The sequence below is a fragment of the Dendrobium catenatum genome, unplaced genomic scaffold, assembly GCF_001605985.2.
Source record: "Dendrobium catenatum unplaced genomic scaffold, ASM160598v2 original_scaffold_105874, whole genome shotgun sequence".
NCBI classification, from domain to species: domain Eukaryota; kingdom Viridiplantae; phylum Streptophyta; class Magnoliopsida; order Asparagales; family Orchidaceae; genus Dendrobium; species Dendrobium catenatum.
In genome coordinates, this window is record NW_021424310.1 from 314729 (window position 1) to 336366 (window position 21638).

Genomic DNA, 21638 nt, shown 5'->3' on the forward strand with positions numbered 1-21638 from the left:
GTTTGTGTATGTTGTCTCTCTCTCTTTATATATATATATTATATATATATATAATATATATATATATAATATATATATATATGATGAGGACATCTCAGCGATTTCGTCACATCTTTGATTATTGAAAATTTACCATCAGGAGACGCCGGAGATCGACGACCACGATCATGAGTGTATTTTTAGTCATTTTATGTAGTAGTTTATTTTTATTTTATGTTTTTTTTCCGTTTTGCCTTTTGGGCATTTGGTCGCTATTGTAGCCTAGGGGCATTTTAGTCTTTTGTTTCCTTTGTCATTTCGAGGCCTATATATGGTCATTTTTCTTATGTAATAGAAGTTTGGATGAAATGAAATTTGCTGCTTATTCTATTTGTGAGTTCACTCCTCCACGATCTCTTAGTAAGTTCGCCGGAGAAATCTAGATTTCTTTGTGAGTTCTAGTTTTCGTACTAGCTAATCTTGTGGAAATTCAATTGAGACAATTGAGGTTAGTAAATCCGTCGTCGTCGAATCCCTAGAAAATTCCACTCCTTCCCCCTTGCTCTTGCCGCCGCCTATCCCAAAACAGCCCCAAGCCGTCGGCCCTTGGCTACCACCTCCCGCCGGCCGCCACCCCACACCGTGACCGCCCTTTTCCCTTCCTCTACGCCGCCGGACGCCCCCTCCATAGAGTTCCAATTTTGAAATTTCAAATTTTTCTTGTGGCCATTAATTGTTTCCAAATTTAGCCCATTCCATTTAAGTGATTTTCAATTTCAAATTTGAAATTCAAATTGTTTAAATTGATTGCCCTCCTAAATGGAAGTTTTCTCCCCTTAAGAAAACTGAAATTTAATTCAGATTTTTGTAAAATCTGTAATTTAATATGGTGGCCCCACTTAACCAAAACTCAAGCCCCTCTCTCCTACTCATGTGGCCGGCCCCCTTCATGGGCTCCTTCTCTCTCCCTAATTAACTCCAATTCCCCACAAAACCAGCCCCAAATCCCTCCCCTCATTGCCGCCCCCCTCCTTGATGGGATTCAATTTGAAATTCACAATCAATCCCTTCCCTCTCACCCAAAACCTGAAATAATTTCAGAATTCCTGAAATTTTCTCTCTTGATCTCTCAACCTAGCCGCCACCTCCACCCCTCCTTTTCCCCTTGTTTCCAACGGTGCTCCTTCATCTCCCGACAAGGATGCATGGCGGAACCCGAATGGAACTTTGGATTTGTGCATGACGATAGAGGTCAACTCGATATCCCCCAATCGCCGTTCTTTGACGTGAGCTTTGATTTCGACAACACCGTTGAAGACTACATCGACCGTATCCAATACGCCTTAGTTGACGTGATCGACGAGCAAAGATCAAAGGGACGTTGGATCATCATTGGACGACCATCATCCTCCACCCCTCCGGCCACCTATCCAAAAACGACGATCCTAGGTTCCTTCTTCCTCAGAGTGACCTCGATTCTAATGTGGAGACTCTTCTTCCGCTAAATTGTTTGAGCGTATGGGCTCCAAAGGTGAAAGTTTTCTTATTAAATCGTGGATTCTTGTTTATCGTCGTAGCTTTACATCTTTGTGTTTTCTTGAATTGTTTGGTTAATCGACTTCGCTCTTCTTTGCCTAAAACAAGTTAAAGACTAGGAACTCCGAGGACCAATCTTTGTTATAAGTAATAACTTTATTTTGGAATTATTTTGTTAATTTGCTCTCTTTAATTTCTTAAAGTAACTCCTGTTTGTTTCACATCATATATATATATATATATATATATATAAAAGCTTTATGGGAAATTATGCCAACTTGCGTAGCAAGAATAGGAAGATCCCCATTTTTGTGTTAAGGAGAAGTTTGGTGTGACCTACTATGAGTAGGAGATGGCTTTAGTTGCATGCAATTCTAGCTTTTCAAGATGGAGCCACTTCCAAATGTTGAGCGGGGATGGATTATGCCTCATGAAATGAAAAGGCTACTGACAAGGAGAATCTAGATGAAGCCTTGTTAGCCATGAATGCTGTGGAGTAGTGGTTTGCTGAGCACATTGGAGAATAATAATAATTGATTTTCAGATAACCAGCTGAATTGGGATGCCAACAATTTGAGTATACGCTTTTTTTAGCGTGGCATAGCTTGGCAGAAGGTACCTGGTTAGGAGCTTGTGCAACGCAACTAGGTGTTCTTACCAATCCTAAATTTTCTCATGCAATATCTTATATATGCCTTTTTGACGTGGTGATTAGGCCCAGATTCTCCATAGAATTACCCTATGATGGGGAGACATCGGAAAGCTACTAGAATTCTATCTGGACTAGGACTCAAAATAAATTACAGTGGATGTAAGGCTTGCAAAATTTAACTAATCTTAGTAACAGTTATGTAAATCAAGCACTTAACAATTAAATGCAAGCAAGATTAAAAAAATAAAATTTAAAATAGGGAACAGGATATACAGGTAGCTAAATTGAACTAGCAAGCTCGCCCAAGCATGAGCTGAACCTCAAAAAATTCTAAGAAACCCGCAACTCATGCTCAAATGAAATCTAAAGCTTTGAAATGTGAGAAATAACTCTCCCATTCCCATCATATTTATAAGAAGAGGAAAAGCTTGTGGTTTCTCCAACAATAATTAAATAATAATATTTTAATTTGTAAAGTACGACATGAGAAAAATATGCCCGTGCTCGTGCTTGTGCTTGTGCTTGTACTTGTCCCCATATTTGTTCCAATGTTTTCTTCGTAGCCACCGAATCCATGACCCCTTTTGTGCAAGTGGACAGAAGATCGCCTAAAATTGCAAAATATAAATACTAAAATTAAAATTTGTGCAGTATTGTCAATTTCACGAATTTTGCAAGACAATTTTCAAATCCTGATGTGCAACATTTAAAAATTCGTGCAAGAAATGCAAAGACAACCTAATCAGGATATTTTCAAATCATGTGCATGCAATTCAAGACAGCCCTCAAACTTGAGAAATGTGCAAATGCCTCTAATACACCATATATTGCATATAAGCATTATATGGGTGTATTACAAATCGGGCAAAGACTTCAAAAGTTGTAAAAATAATCTCTTTAAAGTGGCAAGTTTGTATGTGCTCCAACGAGCACAATGAATATACAAGCTTGATGTTCAAGAACTCTTTTTGGACTGAAAATCATAAATGAAATTTTAAATCCCTCGCTCAAAAAAGCATGTTAACACATTCAAAGTATGTGAATGCACCATGCAAATGCACTGAAGAGCATGCAAGTGCACAGTGCAAACACATTAAAGGTGCACGTCATTTAAAAAAAAATTCCCCGCATGTGATTTGAAGATCATGTTAAACACTTAAATTTAACGACCAAGGACGTTGCGTAGGCGAGCTAAAATCAAAAAGTGAATTTTAATGTTCAAGTCCAATCCTCCTTAGAACGACTAGATTCGAGAAGACTTAAATTTATATGCGAATATATGATTTTGAAATCTACCTAGAAAAGTTGATTTTAAAGTTCATATTAGGCCTCCTTACAAGAAATTCATATATTAAAATATAGGCTATCAGTTTCAACACCTATATGATAATCTCTAAAAGTAGTAGTTAAACTCGACCCTCTGTTGGCGGATGAATAGAGTTGACAAAGTTTAAACAACAAAATAAAATTTCTTTCGATGATAGCCGTGTTGAGAGTGAATCTCAACCAAGGGGGCCTCACACATTTTTAAATGCCTCTAAACCCCATTGTAAATATAAATATATTAAAATGATCTCAACGTCACCTCGATGATAGTCGTGTTGACAAAAAAATTCAACTAGTGAGGACTAATTATTTCTAAAAAATACTCCAAATTTCAAAATTAATTGATGCTCTGATTAAATTTCAATAAATGTTTGTAAGTAAATAATTTCCAAAATTGTGAGAATATGCAAATAAAATTATCACCTATGATGCACCGACACTTCGTTTTAAGAGGGTATGCAGTGTCGGACACGGACACGCGATCGACACGGCGAGGACACATGTCAGACACGTCATTAGCATGTCCCATTTTAAAAAAAGAAAAATTAAACCGGACATGCGTGTCATGCTATTGTATAAATAAATAAATAAATAAATAAATAAAATCTTAATCCCGCTATTTCATATTAGTCAGTTCATGTCCGAGTCTTCATCTTTGCCTTAATCTCGTATTCGTGGTCTTCCTGAGCGATTGAGGAGAGCAGCAGTTGGCTGGAGATCGCACCCTTGGTCTTCCCTTCCGGCTGTAAGCAACAATTCATCCTCCTTAGTTTCTACGCGCAGCCAAGGGAAGCTGACGCCAAACCACAGAAAATTTTTCAAACTTGTAAGTTGATTTCGCCATTTTTTTCTCCATTCGTCGTTTCTCTTCATTTTTCAATGATTATGTATATTTGTGATCGAAAGAGCATATTTTTTTAAAGTATTTTATTTGTTTTGGATTAAAATTACTCTTACAAAAAATTTTTGTTTATTTAGGTGCTATTTGGTTGCCTGAAAAAGAAATGCAGTGTAAAGTAAATGCAATGTAAAGTAAATGTAATGCATTCCGAATACTTTGAGCCTGTTTGGTCGTCTGCAAAATAAACGCTGGAGAATTATTTCCGTTGTTTGGTTAGGTACATCCAAAGTAAAGTAAAAGCATTGTTTCTTAATAATTTATTTTGACATTAAAATTAGTGTATTTATAAAAAAAGTGTTGTTATAATATTTAGTATTATTTTGTGTTATAAACTTGACGCCTGTATTCAAGACCTCGAGAAAGCTCAGCGAACCAAAGGGAAGGGAATTTAATTCAAAATGGGACGGGGACTCACTTCGGCGGCAGTGTTGTTCTCACTGTAGGTTTGGACTCTTCCTCAACCAGTACTAACCTCGATTTAAGTTAAATCCCACTTGCAGCCGCTAAGTTTCAATTATTCTAGTGGGTGTTTAGTAGTCATCTGAATCAATATGTACTCGTCCATAGAGCAGGTTGCTCTTTCTTATTCCCATCGCTCTCCATCTACAATACAAGAGGTGGGAAGCAATGCAGCACGAATCAGCAACGATGGCAGTGCTTAGTTCGTGCGTTAAGTCTTTTTTGGTGAGGTCTTCTGTAGGGGTGTTCCAAAGTCGGCCCTTCTTCCCTTGATCAAACGCACGTCAGCACCGCCGTCAAAGGCAGCTTCGGTTACCTCGACGGGAAGGACGAGAGGGTCTAGGGTTCGCCTTTCATCTTCTCCTTTTCGTCGTTGCTATTCATTTTCGTTGATTCGCAGGGGGTGCATAGATTGCACTGTCGCTTCTCGGCTCCCTTGTCGTCGTTCGACTTCGTTCATTCGCGCGAGACCGACAGACCGCACGGATCGCTCCTTCCTTTTCTTCGTTGCTATTCGACTTCGGCTCACTCTTGGCTGTTCGACTTTGCTCTTCGCAAGAGGGATCGCACGAGGCTAGTTATCGAGCGAAGAATTTCAAACCCGCTCAATTTGAGCGACTTTTAAAGTCGCGGGATCCACCTCCCGTAATAAATGCCAATTCTTCGGAGGGTTTCCTTTTGTTATGCTCAAAATTTTAGCCAAACAGCCGAATTTAGTAAATACATGTATTTGTTTTACTTTACCCTCCTAATTCAAGCAACCAAGCAGCCCCTTAATGCGTTTTCACTACGCTTTCAATACGCTTTCACTGTGCTCTTGCTACACTTTTACTGCGTTTTTTCTGCTCTTTCATTGCGCTTTTGCTACGCTTTCACTTCTCTTTTACTCTTACAATAAAATTTTTGTTCCGGGGGCGCTGCCCCCGGAAACCCCAGCAGGGGCGCTACACCTTGACCCCCAGGTTGAACCTCGCCAGGGGGCAGCGCCCCCTTCGACCCCCGGCATAACGCATGATGTAATAGTTCTTTAATTATTTTTTAACTTTGTTTGAAATTATTTATTAAGTCTTTATTTCTTCTATTTTACCAGTGAATTTAAAAGCAAAATGAGCTCTAGTTATGGCGGGAGTAGTTCAAAAGAGCTATATGTAGAATCTGATAAGCCATTATGGATTCATGTTACAAGGTTAGGAAAAAGTTTTGAAGGAGGAGGGAATGTGTCATTCAAATGCAATTATTGTGGTGGCACCTACAAAGGATCTTATTCTAGGATGAAACCACATCTATTTAAGATTTATGGCCATGGAATTAAAATGTGTCCTAAGTTTACTACGTCACAGTCGATTGAATTGAACAGACAAGTTGATGAAGCTGAATCTAGGATCAAAAGGGCACTTTCTAAAGAGATACTTTTGCCATCTACCCATGGTTCATCCCACTTTTCATCCTCATCTGTTTGAGTTGATCATTCATTATCATATAGAAGTGAATGATATGATTCAAAGAAAAGAAAAAGAGTTGCCCGTAGTGCTTTAGAGAAGGCTTTTAACATGCAACAACGAGAGGAATTGGATGGTGAAATTGCAATAATGTTTTTTTTTTTTTCAGTTGGACTTCCTTTCAACCTTGCAAGAAATCCTCATTATAAAAATGCATTCACTTTTACATGTAATAACAACCTTGCAGGTTATGTTCCACCTGGCTACAATGCATTAAGATCAAAATTATTGGAAAGGGAAACAGCACATATTGAAACGTTGCTTGAACCAACAAAAGAGGCGTGGAAAGAAAAAGGAGTCACTTTGATGTGTGATGGTTGGACTGATCTTCAAAGAAGACTACTCTTTAATTTCATGATCGTTACAGAGAATTGCCAAATGTTTATTAAAGTTGTGAGTTATGAAGGAGAATACAAGGATAAATATTTCATTGTCAATTTGAGTAAAGAGGTGATAGTTATTATTGGGCCTTCAAATATTGTGCAGGTTATAACAGATAATGCACCGATGTATAGAGCTGTAGGATTGTTGGTGGAACAAACTTATCCTCATATATTCCGGATTCATGTGTTGTGCACACTTTAAATCTTGCTCTAAAAAATATTTGTGCAATGAAGAATACAGAAGCAAATAAAATCATCTATGCTGAATGTCATTGGATAACGATGGTTGCAGATGATGCTATTTTGATAAAAAATTTCATTATGAATCACTCGATAAGACTTTCAATGTTTAATGATTTCTCACATTTGAGAATGTTAGCTATTTCTGAAACTTGTTTTGCCTCTGTCATAATTATGTTGAGAAGACAAAACAAATAAAAAATGCTTTTCAATCTATGGTGATTAGTGAGAAGTGGTCTTGCTATCGAGAAGATGATGTTGGAAATGCAAGGTATTTGAAAGAAAAGGTCTTAGATGATTTGTGGTGGGATGATATAGATTACATTTTGGCTTTCACTGATCCGATTTATGACATGTTGAGAGAGGATGACACGGATAAATCACGCTTACATTTGATTTATGAGATGTGTGACTCTATGTTAACAAAAGTGAAAGATATTATATACAGACATGAAAGAAAGTCACATAATGAAAATTCAAGTTTTTGGAGTATTGTCTATACCATTTTTGAAGATAGGTAGATCAGAAGCAACACACATCTACATTGTTTGGCCCATTCATTAAATCCAAGATAGATTTGTATTCATCTTTTAAATTATTTTTTAAATTTCTTGGTAAATAAATAAATAATTTTATATGCTTTGTATTATTTGAAAGTATTCAAGTAAAGAATAGCTTCAAGAAGACCCTCAATGTGTCTCACCACAAAAAGATTTAGAAGTATCAAATATGAGAAAGATATGCTTGAAACGATATTTTTCAAATGAGGAGAGAAGAAAAATTAATATATAACTTGCAAAGTTCTTTGGATATTTAGAAGATTTTGGTGATCAAGAATCTTTGGTTGATAGATGATGGATTCAAAAATGTGGTGGTTGATTCATGAAGCTTCAGCACCGCTTCTTCAAACCATAACAATAAAACTTATTGGCCAAGTATCATTCTCTTCCTGTTGTGAGAGAAATTGGAGCACATACTCATTTATTCAATCAATGAAGAGGAATAAAATAACTCCACAACGGACTGAAGATTTAGTTTATGTGCATAGAAATCTTCGTCTTCTATCAAGGAAAACCCCACTTTATATGACAGGTGATAACAAGATATGGGATGTTGCTGGAGATGGATTCTAGTGCCTTGATGATATGGGATTATTGGAGGTTGCAAATCTATCTCTAGATGAATTAGAGTTGGAAGCAATGATATTCAATGATGATGATATTGAAGGCCAAAGATTAACCTCTGAATTTAATTCTATCATTCCCTCTATTGAGTAGTTGAACTTTCATGTTGTACTAAATGATTTTTTGCTTATATTTTTGTGGTTATACTAGACATTTTGTACTAAACATTTTTATGTTATAAGCTAAACAAGTTATAATTACTTTGATTTATTATTATTATGTCGTGTCCACGCCGCACCCGTGTCCTATATTTTTAAAAAATGTCGTGTCCCATGTCCGTGTCGTGTTGTGTCCGTGTCGGTGCATCATAGATTATCACCTAAGAAAAACTTAAATCAAAATTCACTTATCTTCCATAACTGTTTGTTGGGGGTAATAAATTTGAAAATTACCCTAGCTCACAAAGAGCAAATGTCGTATCGAGCATATCGCTAAGATTCATTCTTAAACAATCTTTCATCGGTATGGACGTGGACATGTCCTCTAATTGATGATTTTGCCACTAAATGGAACCACAAGTAAACGATTACGACCAAGGTCTTTTGACCACTTTGTTTTGCCCCAAAATGGTGCCACTAAATTACGATCATGACTAAAGTTTGTATGTTTCCCATTAGCTCAAAACTTTTGAGTAATGACTCATAGGGTATACTTGATAGTACACAAAGTCATCTATTTGCTATGCTCGACTCAAAAAGGTCCCCTTAATCTAGTATTCATTCCAAGTCTACAAGATAATCTTAGACGAGGTAACTTATGACTGTAAAAAATGATCCTTCAATCAGGTTGGGTCGATTCTCTCCTTTGACCAAGCATACTAGGGATCACGACGGCCCAAGGTAACGAAATTATGAGATCTTGATTGGACTCGGTATCATTGATCCCACTAAATTTTGGTGGGAGGTGATTTTCTCGAGTCAAAGTGCAATTAGGGATGTTGTCCTAAATGTTTATGGAAGAGCTTGGAAGCACAAAGTCAAAAAAGGATCCTCCTAGTTGTTTATGTTAACATTATGTTGAAAAGGGAAGGCCTTTTCATAGAAGACAACATCTTGTGATTATAAAAATCTTTTTTCGTCTCAATGTCATAGAGTTTGTAGGATTTCATGCCTAGTGGATGACTGAGAAAGACACAAGTGTGGACTCTTGGTTTGAATTTTGTTTGATTGATTGGAAGGGTGGAAACAAAAGCCAAGCATCCAAAAATCTGAAAAGAGAGTAATCAATAGTCTATCATATGACATTTCATATAGTGTATTGTGTTTAACCAACAAAGATGGTTTTCAATTAAATGAAAAAGTTGTGAGTATGCATTCATTCCAAAAATGAATGGGGACACAAGAATGAAAGTATGAAGCCCTGACAACATTTAATAGATGTTGATGCTTTCCTTTAACCACAAAATTTTTTTGGGGTCTGCTATGCATGAAAGTTGATGTATCACATCTTTAATATTAAAGAAATTTGTCAGGTTTAATTTTTTGCATTATCCGATGAATTTTTTTTATAAACTAGGTACAATCATATGAAAAAATTTAGGGATTGCATTGGATGCTTCCTATTTGTTAGATCCAACTCATAAAAAAATAAACCATTGTTACATTTCCATATTAAAGTATAGTACAGTACTTCATTTTTTTTTTCTTTATCTTAATGTCCATTGGTGTTCCAAAAGTACATTTTCGTAGTCTTGGAGAAGAAGATGCATATTGGGTTGATGTATAGTGCGACTTGTCAGACATATTGATCATATGGTATTTCCCCATCATATCTAGAGTGATTTTCAACTGAAGTTAAAGATATTAATATCCAGAATTTGATGGAATGTGATAGGGTCCTCAAGTGTCATAATATACCAAGTCAAAGTGTGTTTAGACATGTGATAATGAGAGAAAAATGGCAATCGAGTTGTTGAGCTAAAGGGCACATGTAACAAAGTTCTTTCTCGCTAAATTTTGATGCATCACATTTTAATTGATCCTTGAGCCAATGCAGTCTTTCTAAGACATGTACATAGATGTTGATATATATTTCATAGAAAATTAGTGTTTAATATTTTTGTATCAAGGATGTAGAGGTGCCCTTGTCTTTTACATTACTAATTGTTCTCCTACTTATTGTTTTCCTGGATGATAAAATGATTATAGAAGGTCATCATAAGTTGTTTATTTGTTGTAAGAGCACTAATAGATAATAGGTTAAATTTTAAATTCTGAAGAAAATCAAGAAACTAGAGCACTAATAATCGTGTGTCGCTGTGTGTCTATCAATGGCTTAGCAGAGCAAGAATCCAAGGATGGGGGCGTAGAGAAGAGTTGATCCTTGTCTCTAATACATATTACATCAAGAAACCATCAAGAGAGGAAGTCAAATGGAAATATTATTATATCATTACTTAATATTTCTCCAACTTACGGAAACAGAGAATTGTAGGTCAATATATAGATTTACAAATACAAGGTACAATCTTAGGAAAATCAAGAAACTAGAGCACGGATATGTTCCAGATCCATGTTGCTGCAATGTGGCTGTAATGGTAAGCTGACCTAATTACTTTCCTGTTGGGTATCTACTAAGTTCATATAAATCACTCCGTGTTCTTTTTTTGGAGCATCGAGTTAAATTAGGAGTTTATTTATTTTACCTATATCATTGTAGTAGCTTTATCAAGGGAAAATTATTATGTGCGGACGCGGAACGCCGTCCGAAAACCAGCCAGAATGCGCAACGTCACCTCTTCGCTTGGTATTGCGACTTCGTACCCTTGACGTGGCACATTCTGGTTGGTCTCCGGATGACGTTCTGCGTCCGGCCTCCTCAAAGAATAATTTCTCTCATCAAGAACCTTTATTGTGAACTTTGTTCTGGTTTTGAATTTATTGTCTTTTCTTTTTTCTTGATAGAAAGTGCCTCAGTTTCAATTGCTTTGGTTGAACTCTGCAGTTCTTTAAACTCAAATTTCTGAAGCAAATGATGGCATCCACTAAATCACATCTATTAGAGTCCAACGATTATTAAAAATAGCTGTATTAAATGGAAAACTTCTATAAGTTCATAAATTCTGTATTTGTTGATCATTTTTTCTTTCCCACTTTCACGATATTCTTCTATTGATCTTTCAATCTAGAGTGCAAGGCTTCATCTCTTCTTCAAATTTTGGTTAGGTGCATCTCATTTACTGGAATACTTATCCGGCTCTTATAATCTTTACAGTAATGCGCAAGTTCTATCCGACAAAGTTCTGAAGGAAATGGTTCGCAGGAGCCAGTTTACACAGGAGCTTGTTCTGTCAACAATCTTTGATGAAATCTTATAATGAAGAATCTTCGTTCATGACTGAGAATCCATCGTTCAGTTTAGTTGAGCAAAAAAAATTTGAAGATTTTTCTAAATGCATGCAATGATCGATTAAACCCACCATATAAATATATGTACGTGTTTGTGTGTAGGATTCAGAAAGTGGTGGATGTATATGCCACATTTCTTCTGTTCAAGAGAAGTGGAAGTTTGGCATTTGGTTTATAATAGCTGCAGGTGGCGAAAACTTTATAAGCTGTAATTTATGTCCCTGATGATGTTCCCTTTTTAGTATTTAATTAATAAATTTAGTAGGATTATTATGCTTTTTCTCCTTCATTCATTCAGGCAATGCAACTAATTGTTGCATTTTTTTTAATTTAGGGTTTTTAAATTGTTATGTATTTCCATTTGATTGAAATTCCTTTGTTGTTTTTAAAATATGATGGGATGAGAAGTATTTTTTAACAGTTAGATTTACTAGAATTTGAATATGACTGCTAGAAGAAAGCTATCTACTGCAATCAAACTTTTCTAAAGAATTAAAAGTTTATAATAATTAAAAAAAAAATATTTTTCTACAATAATTTATAGTTTAGGGTTGTAAATTAGTATTGAGTCGAATTTAGGTATTTATAGAGCTTAGATTGTTAGCTGGAAAGCTGGCTTAAGCTCGAGTCAAGCTCAAGCTTGTCTTATTGTAAATAAGCTTGAACCAGCTCGTGAGCCATGTATAGAAATTTTTAAATTTAGACGAGATTTTTAAAAATTAGGCAAAATTTTGAAAACTTAAAATGAGAATTTTAAAATTAGTCAAAATTTGAAAAAAATAATAATAAAATTTCAACTTTACTTTTTAGCAAAAGACCCTCACACAGCTGATATTAATCAACCATAATAAATAAATTAAAAGCATGAGACCCCTCATTTGCATCAATTATTACATTCTATATTATAACCCATAAGAAGCTTTTCTAGTCATTCAATTTCTCTTTAAAATGACTGCAATATATTACACTTAATTAAAAATAAATTTAATAACTTCGAAAATATTTTGATAAAATTTACGTCAGAACATTAGCTTCAAAATTAGTAAAACAATCATGGCTCTTAAGAAGCATAAATGCATATTGCCATTAGAAAAAAAACATTCTACCTTCATAATTTTTCTCAAAATCTTAAACTCCTTGTTTGAAAAGGCTTTCTTACTGCTTCATAAAGCAACTTTTTAATACAAAAATTTAAAAAAATTATGATAAAAAAGCTGATTTAAGTAGTAAGAAAGCTATCACAAATAAAGACTAAAATTATCGCGAAAATGAATTCCTCTCTCTGCTCACATACTCCAAATGACATACACAGTATAGAGAGAATCAATGCAGTACAATCAAATGCATTACCATATATCCTACAAGATATAACATTCAAGAGGTTCAAGAGATTCAATGATAAAATGTCTGATTAGAATTGAACAAAAGCAACTCCATGTACGTATCAGGAGGCTTAAAACATCTAACAGGAGCTACCATCATCAAAGGAAGAGGTTCTTGTATTTCCCATTGGCAAGTTGGCATAACCCATTATAAGAGACAGCATCTGTAGAGAAAGAAAGAGAAATATGGTTTTTCAAATGAATCATGCAATAAGTCAAGTGTCAGAATGTGCCAAATAGCCCAGAAATAGAGTTTTCAGAAGAAAAAAAAGGTCATACAATAAGTCAAGTGTCAGTCATGTTACATTATGTTTCTTTTTAACTTATTTCATGGTATTATGTTTCATTATATATAATCCTATTATATAGTTTTAAATAAATTTAATTAATTTCAATAATGATTACACCATCATGATTGAACCTCCCGTCGAATTTTAAATCCTTTGTTCCACCATTTCAATGTGTGATCAAATTCTTAGAAAATATTGGCTAAAATATTTCACAAATGGAAATCCCTTTTTTGTGTGTCAATGTCAAATTTTTGTTGGCAACAAAAAATTTCATAGGTAGAGCCGACGGAATAACTAACTAAGATTATGAAGGATAATTTATCAGATATACAATCTAAAGCGGATGCCCTCATCGAGGTTCTAAGAAAGTTTGCAATTTGCTCCACAATCATTCTCCTAAAAGAGAAAAAAATTCAAAGAACGACCTAACCTTGGTATTAGTAAGATTGAAAGGTGCCCTTGTAGGCTTTTTTATTTCTTTTACACAATTGATAAAATTTGTAGGATCTTTCTTATGTCCTTGTAATTCTTAATCATCCCTCACTAAAGTCGTTTACAAGGAAGTTTGACATGTGTCTACTGATTCCAGGAATAGACGACCAAAGATTAATTTTTTACTAACAGCAAAAATAGTCTCCAAACAAAACTTTTATTGAATGAATCAAAAACAATGTTGCCACATATCACATTCTCTCTTGTACTAGTTTCTTATATACACCTGCTTCGTCCAAACATTATTTCATAAATTTATTAACTAGTGGAAAATCATCGATTTTCCGGACCCGAACCCGACCCGCTTACAAATTTTTTTACTTTATATTATAAATCTATATATTATAAATTTGTTATAATACATATTATAAAAATTAATATAATACAACTCAAACTCGAGCTCAATAAAAGCTCAGCTTGCAAGTCCATAAACGAGTCGAACTCGAGCCAACTTACGAGACTTACACCCCCTATTATAGTTACTTTTATTGCTCCAAATAGATCTTCACTCTTCAATTTAGGTGGGGATATTTTTGTATTGAATTGAACAAAACAATTTGAACTCTCAAAAAACAAATTTATCAAAAAAAGTCAATCATAATAAAATTACTGTGATATTCTTTTGAAAGTTGGTGTGAGAATTATACATACATTTTTAGTATATTTTTACCACTATTTAAGATTATAAAAATCAAGTTATCATCACAAATTTTAAAAAATAATAATAAAATTTCAACTATACTTTTTAGCAAAAGACCCTCACAGAGCTGATATTAATCAACAACCATAATAAATAACTTAAAACCATGAGACCCCTCATTTGCATCAATTCTTACCTTCTATATTATAACCCATAAGAAGCTTTTCTAGTCATTCAATTTCTCTTTAAAATGACTGCAGTATATTACACTTAATAACTTCAAAAGTATTTTGATAAAATTTAAGTCAGAATATCATAACCCAATTTTGTTCATAGATTTTAGCTTCTTAAAAGCTAAACTGAGTGCAAAATGCCACATTAGCTTCAAAATTAGTAAAACAATCATGGCTCTTTAGAAGTATAAATGCATATTGCCATTTAAAAAAAAACTATCTTACCTTCATAATTTCTTCCAAAATCTTCAACTCCTAATTAATTTAGGCTTATTTGGGAAGGCTTTTTTGGTGCCTCTTAAAACAACTTTCTAATAGAAAAATAAAAAAATTTATAATAAAAAACAGCTTTAAGAAGTAATAAGAAAGCTATCTCAAACAAAGACTAAAATTAGCAGGAAAATGAATTCCTCTCTCTACTCACATACTCCAAATGACATGCACAGTATAGAGAGAATCAAAGCAGCTCAGTGATATAAGTCAGTGCATTACAATCAAATACATTACCATATATCCTAGATATAACATTCAAGAGGTTCAATGAGAAAATGTCTAAATAGAATTGAACAAAAGCAAACTCCATGTACATATCAGGAGGCTAAAAACATCTCTAACAGAAGTTACCATCATCAAAGGAAGAGGTTCTTGTATTTCCCATTGGCAAGTTGGCATAACCCATTATAAGAGACAGCATCTGTAGAGAAAGAAAGAGACATATGGTTTTTCAAATGAATAATGCAATAAAACAAGTGTCAGAATGTGCCAAATAGCCCAGAAATAAAGTTTTCAGAAGAATAAAAGGTCATACAATAAGTCAAGTGTCAGTTCCCGGCAGAAGAGAAATTGTATTTCAATAATCATGATTGAACCTCCCGTCGAATCTTAAATCTTTCGTTCTACCATTTCAATGTGTGATCCAATTCTTAGAAAATATTGGCTAAAATATTTCACAAATGGAAATCCTTTTTTTGTGTGTCAATGTCAAATTTTTGTTGGCAACCAAAATCTCATCGGTAGAGCCGTCGGAATAACTAACTATGATTATGAAGGATAATTTATCAGATCTACAATCTAAAGTGGATGCCCTCATTGAGGTTCTGAGAAAGGTTGTAACTTGCTCCACAATCATTCTCCTACAAGAGAAAAAAATTCAAAGAACAACCTAACCTTAGTATTATGGCCTCTTGGAGCTCATTCCTTGAGGAATAAGATTGAAAGGTGCCCTTGTTGGCTTTTTTACTTCTTTTACACAATTGAGAAAGCTTGTAGGATCTTTCTTACGCCCTTGTAAATCTTAATCATACCTCACTAAATTAGTTTGCAACGAAGTTGACATACGTCCACTGATTCCGGAACTAGACACCCAAAGATTAATTTTTTACTAATTACTTTTTTTTAATCACGAAAACAGTCAAAAAGCTGTTCCAAACAAAGCTTTTATTGAATGGATCAAAAACAATGTTGCCACATCACATTTTCTCTTATGCTAGTTTCTTATATTAAGCCTACTTCGTCCAAACATTATTTCATAAATTTATTAACTAGTGGAAAATCATCTATTTCATATTGGTTCTGCAAAAAATTAAGTCAACGATCATGATTGAAGAAGTTACGCAATTTCCTAGCTTTCAAGTCAATTTGTTGTATGTAATCAAAATCACACATGCCTTAAATTGCTATGTCACTTTCTTTCCTACTTTTGCCTCCTAAGAGGACATGACAAGGAAGAAGATGTTTGACTTGGAAAGTCAACATAATCAACCTAGACCACATGAAGATGCCTCTACACAGGATTTTCACACATACTATTTTCAATCATGCGCCCTCATTTATTTTCTCTGGCATCGGTAACTCAGTCATCGCTGCAACAAAACATTGAAACACTTAGCGAACACTACTTATGAAATCACCTTCTATTCTAATAAAGATTGTGATGTATATGTATGTATGTTGGCCTAATAAACTAGACTTACTTTTCATTCAAGTTATATTGTTATTGTTGAGCATTTTGAATTAATACATAGATTTGGGGACCCACATAGAGTTACATCTCATTTTAGAACAAATTATTTACTGACAACATTGGATGATTTCACACATTTTAAATGGATTTATTTGATGCATTTTAATTTGAAACAAAGACTTATTGAAATCTTTATTTTTTTATTAAGCTGAAAGACAATTGGAAGGAAATGTTAGGCGCATTCAAGTTGCTGATGGGACTGAGTTTGACTCCATGCATCCCTTCTTTATAGAGTAGGGTATCATTTAGCAACATTCTTTTATTATATCATCTCAACAAAATAAAATAGCTGAACAAAACAACGTATCCTCAATGTTGCTCACGCACTCAGGTTTAAAGCCGACATTCCTACTTTTTGGAGTGAATGTGCTAACTACTACTTATCTTAACAATCTATTGCCCAACCTACTTTTAAAGAAAACTCCTTTTGAGAAGCTTTACAGTTGGACCTCATATGATCATTTGAATGTGTTTAGATACCATGGTTATGCTACTAACATCAAACCAACAAATAAATTTTATAAACATGCTTGAAGGTGAAATTTTGTTAAATAACCACCCAATCAAAAGGCTTATAAAATATATGACTTGGCCAACAAATAATGTTTCTCCAGCCGACATCGTCGTCCTACAATATTTTTCAAGAGCCAATCTTTGATCTGTTAATTTTTCCTTTGCTTTTGAATGAGTTAATAACAAATGAAATTTCCATATCCAAATATATAATTGTCTCTGAGAATCTAACAATTGTCGAGATATTATTACATAAAAAAAAATGAGACACCTACATGATATTAAAGCACCACGACGTTTTGAATGCACATCACCCTTCAACATGGCTCGATGGTCCTTACCCCAATTGTGCTCATACAATATGCTACATTTAATCATCCACTTCTAAATCTATTTCCTTCAAAGATATTCATTATGCTTTATGCTATCCTCTATCCAAATTAATATCTTATAGTAAGTTTTTTACATCTCACCATGTCATATCTCTAGTATTTCTCATTCTGTCTAATGAAATACTTTTCTTCAAGCTAAGAAAGACCCATAGTGGCAAGAGGTGATGCATTCAAAGATTAGAGCTCTACAAGAAAACAATACTTAGTCACCTACTACTGTCCCTCAAGGTAAAAAAAACCCATAGGTTGTAAAAGATTTTATAAGATAATGTCAAATCAAATGGGATTATGAGCATTATAAGGCTTAGTTGGTTGTCAAAGGAAGCAAAGAGATTGAAGGGATGGACTATAATGAAGTTTTTTCTTCCTGCATATATTTAACAAGGGGAGAACTTTGTATGACAACTAAAAAAATTGTTGTATTACCTGAAGCAAGCGTGTTGCAATTGATTTCATAAATTCTCCATTGTCATTCAAAATGCTGGGTTTCAACAATCCAAGGTTGATTACTTACACACTATTTGCATTATTCCTTGAAGATACTTTTAAAATCATGGTTATTTATATTGACAATATAATTACTACTAACTATGCTCCAACTACAATAGAGTCTCTTAAGTGGTTCCTTTATGACCAGTTTTGGATTAAAATCCTGGAATGCTTAAATACTTTTTAGGTATTAAGGTAACATGATCCAATCAAGAAATTTTCATTTCACAGAAGAAGTATCCTTTGGATATCCCCAATAGCATAAGCTTACTTGGTGCAACTCCAACAACTTTTTCTTATGGAATAAAATTTTAAGCTCACACTTATTGATGGTCATCTTCTCCACAATCCATTAACGTATAGATGACTTATTGGATGCCCCATTTATCTTACCATTACAAGGCCAAGCATATCTTGTTTCATCCATTTTTTCAGCCAATTCATGCAGGAACCATGAAAGCCACATCTTGATGCAAAAATTCACATTTTAAGATAGTTGAAGAATTCTGCTAGGCAAATTGTTATTTACAATTCAAAACAATTTGAAGATATATAGGTGGGTTTTGTAATTCAGTTTGGTCAAGTTGACCGACTATCAGAAAATCTATCACTGAGGTCACTCATTTCTTGAGAAACTAAAAGCAAACCTTAATATCATGGCTTCTATCACTTATGAGTCTCACTTGGTTGAGATACCTAAGATGCACTGTGATAATAAAAAAGCCATGCATATCACAACAAATCCAATCTTTCATAGCAAACAAAACACGTTTTGTTGGATTGCTATTTGATTGGAGACAAGATTTCAATCGGACAAGTACAGGCCCTCTTCATGCCTTCCCACCTTCAAGTTGCATATATTGTTCACGAAATCAATGGGAAAACGCATTGTTTCATTCTCATCTTGACAAGTCAACAATTATGGATGCCCATGCTCCAATTGGAAGGGGAGTGCTAAGGCTGAGATATGAAAAAGATTTGCTATCAAAGATCTTGGAAGCTTTCTTTTATGCCGATTGGATTCAAATCATTACCATTTATAACTTAAGTTGATTGTTGCCTATAGATTGTAACCTAGTTTCGCACTTCTAATCACCCTTTATATAAAGCTATTTGACAAAGCTCCTGATATGTAAACATTACTTGAGCTCATGGATAACAAGCATACATCAACAACAGAAATTTCACTTATTAGTGGAGAATTATAGTGGTGTCAAATCGATGTAAGAAAGAATCAGGTACCAAATCGTTCACCAAAATCAGTGCATATTTCGGCTCGGATCGACTGATTGCCGTCGGCGATGCCTATAACTTCGACGTAGTGGGAAAGGGGGAAGCCCTTCGGATCGCCACCCTTCACCGTCAGCTGCTGCCCGTCAGTGGATTGCCCAATCATAACGCCGCCTTCGTTCCTCGCGACTTGGAGCACAGTGCGAACTCGCTTACCCACGTGCATCTTGAGAAGCTCGGCGTTCACGAACACCGCAGGACTTGACGTGTCCATTGTTTCTACAGAATGATCGAACTGAACGTCCTCTGCTAACCCTAAAGCATGCGAAGGAAGAGGGAGTGAAGGATTGCAAGAGATGAGAGACGGGGATTTTTGGATCGGTAGGGTTTTAAGGTCGCCGCGAAAACCACAAGGCGGGAAAATATATGCGCTCTACCGCCAATTTATCCGTACCCGTACGTGTCAAAATGGCTTTCAGACTGATTCGGTTCAACCTGAAATTGACTCATTACTATTTAACCTGATTTGAATCCGACCCAATTTTAAAAACAAGTTAAAAAATAAAATAAATATTAGATAGTTATTAAAATTGTAAATCTAATAATCAAATATAGAATAAATAAGTAAAGCATAATAATATATTTCATTTACGGACAACTAATTATAGAAAAATTTTAAAATCTTATACCAACTGATAACGAAAGAAGATATATTCATGATATAGAAATGAAGTTAATTATGTTTTTCTTTTTTAGTTCAATAGTTTCAATAATTTCTTAATTAAAAAAATCAAAGATATCATAAATTTTCATCATAAAATATATTCACATAAGTTGAGTCTTCAGATCTCACTTCATCAAAATCTTCAAACCGAAATGAATCTGATTGATCGAACTCGATTATGTCGTTTTCATCTCCTTCATTCTCTAAATCACCTTTATCAATAAATAAGAAATATAAAATAAGACTTTCTTTTTTTGTTTTATTTAAATGATATATTCATATTTCATTATCAACTTATTATATCTTGCTTGATTGGATGGTATGTTTTGTTCTTCGAAAATTGGCATTGTATTTTCTTTGTATATCTCATTTTCTAAGTCCTCAAAATCATGTTTTGGCGTTGTTCATCTTCAAGTGATCAAAAAAGTTTACCATTTCACACATGTATAGTTAATAGACAACATAATATAGATAATATATATTATTATATATATTATATATATATATTAATATATATACTAATCTATATATAAAGTTAAACCTAAAAAATGAAGAAATAACTTTAGCTTGAGATTATACAGTCTTAAAATTGACAATTGTACATAAATACAAATATACTATAAGATTATAGCTATTCTTTAAATTTAAATTATACTAAACATATATTAGATCATTGAGTCGTTGATGCTCCAATAATTGCATCTTTTAATTTTTTTTTTTTTAACATTCTGATTTCTTTCGTATCCTTATGAAGATAATGTTTAGCCAGTGGTGAAACCAAGTACCGTCTAGGGGGGCAATTGCCCTCCTTAAAAAGAAGTTTTATATTAAGGATAATTAGGTAATTTTGCCCCCACTCCCTTTGCCCTATCCATCCATCCCACTCATGCTCATGCATCAAGCAGCCGCAGTCTCCTCTCTCACTCAACTCCCTCTTTTTTTAGCAGAAATTGTTAACAGTTATGTATTATACACGTGGCATTAAATATTACTTGTAATTATACTTCATTGTAATTTTTGTACCTTGCTCTTCTATTTAAAGAGCCCTTCATAGTAAATGAAATCAAGCTTTTCCTTTTCTCTGTTTCGGCTCTCTGGGTTGTCCTGAGCATTAACATGGTATCAGAATAACTCGTTTCATCTCCCTTATTTCTTTCTTGTTCGTCTTCTTTTTCTCCGATCATGCCTCAATCTTCGGCTATGTCTTCTACACAACAGTTCGCCTATGAAACTCCGGTCATCCGCAATCGTTCCCAGGAGTCTCCGCAAATTCCCACATCGCTCAAATTCTTGATGGGAAACATCAAGAACATTGTCGCTCAGCCCCTCTCTGTCGACAATCACCATCTTTGGAGAACTCAGGTTCTCAAACTCTTCCGTGCAAATGGTTATGAAGGTCTTTTGGACCGCACAACTTCACCGCCACCTGAGAAGATTACCGATGCAGCTGGTCTCACGATCGCCAATCCAAATTACGTTGCCTGGCATTCTTTAGATCAAAATCTTGCTGCCTCCTTATATTCGATTATTTCTTCTTCAATCTTGCCTTAAGTTCTCTCTGTGGACAGCTGTGCAAAAATTTGGGCCATTCTTGATCGCAGACTTCAATCCAGTACGCGATCAAGAATCATCCAATTGAAGCATGAACTCCATTATCTATCCATGAAAGGCAAGACAATGGTTAAGTGTCTGTTGGACGTCAAAACTAAAGCCAATGCTTTAGC

General features: G+C 34.5%; 2 protein-coding genes across 4 annotated transcripts in view; one reads left to right on the plus strand and one right to left on the minus strand.

Moving 5' to 3' along the window:
• LOC110100151 (protein DEHYDRATION-INDUCED 19 homolog 2) overlaps positions 1-11791 on the plus strand; it is a 44688-nt gene extending 32897 nt beyond the window's left edge. For 2 of the 3 annotated variants that reach the window (XM_020827585.2, XM_020827580.2), the window contains one exon: positions 11373-11791. In XM_020827585.2, coding sequence (XP_020683244.1) covers positions 11373-11475 — 103 coding nt within the window. In that variant the 3' untranslated portion in view covers positions 11476-11791. Of the gene's footprint in view, positions 1-11323 lie in introns of all 3 variants that reach the window. The other variant, XM_028692026.1, reaches the window with a different exon arrangement.
• Positions 11792-14984: 3193 nt separating this feature from the next.
• On the minus strand, positions 14985-19654 carry LOC110100181 (replication protein A 14 kDa subunit). Its single transcript, XM_020827607.2, has 2 exons — positions 19203-19654; positions 14985-15237 (listed from the first exon to the last, which is right to left on the minus strand). The coding sequence occupies exons 1-2, from the start codon at positions 19462-19464 to the stop codon at positions 15173-15175; spliced, it is 327 nt and encodes a 108-aa protein (XP_020683266.1). The 5' UTR covers positions 19465-19654; the 3' UTR covers positions 14985-15172.
• Positions 19655-21638: the final 1984 nt, after the last annotated feature.

Bases quoted from the DNA above. Each gene is read 5' to 3' on its own strand.
- LOC110100181 (XM_020827607.2), bottom strand. From the start codon at position 19,464: ATGGACACGTCAAGTCCTGCGGTGTTCGTGAACGCCGAGCTTCTCAAG. The intron at 15,238-19,202 runs GTACCTGATTCT...CTTTCTCTACAG, and splicing joins TGATTTTGGTGAACGATTTG to ATGCTGTCTCTTATAATGGG.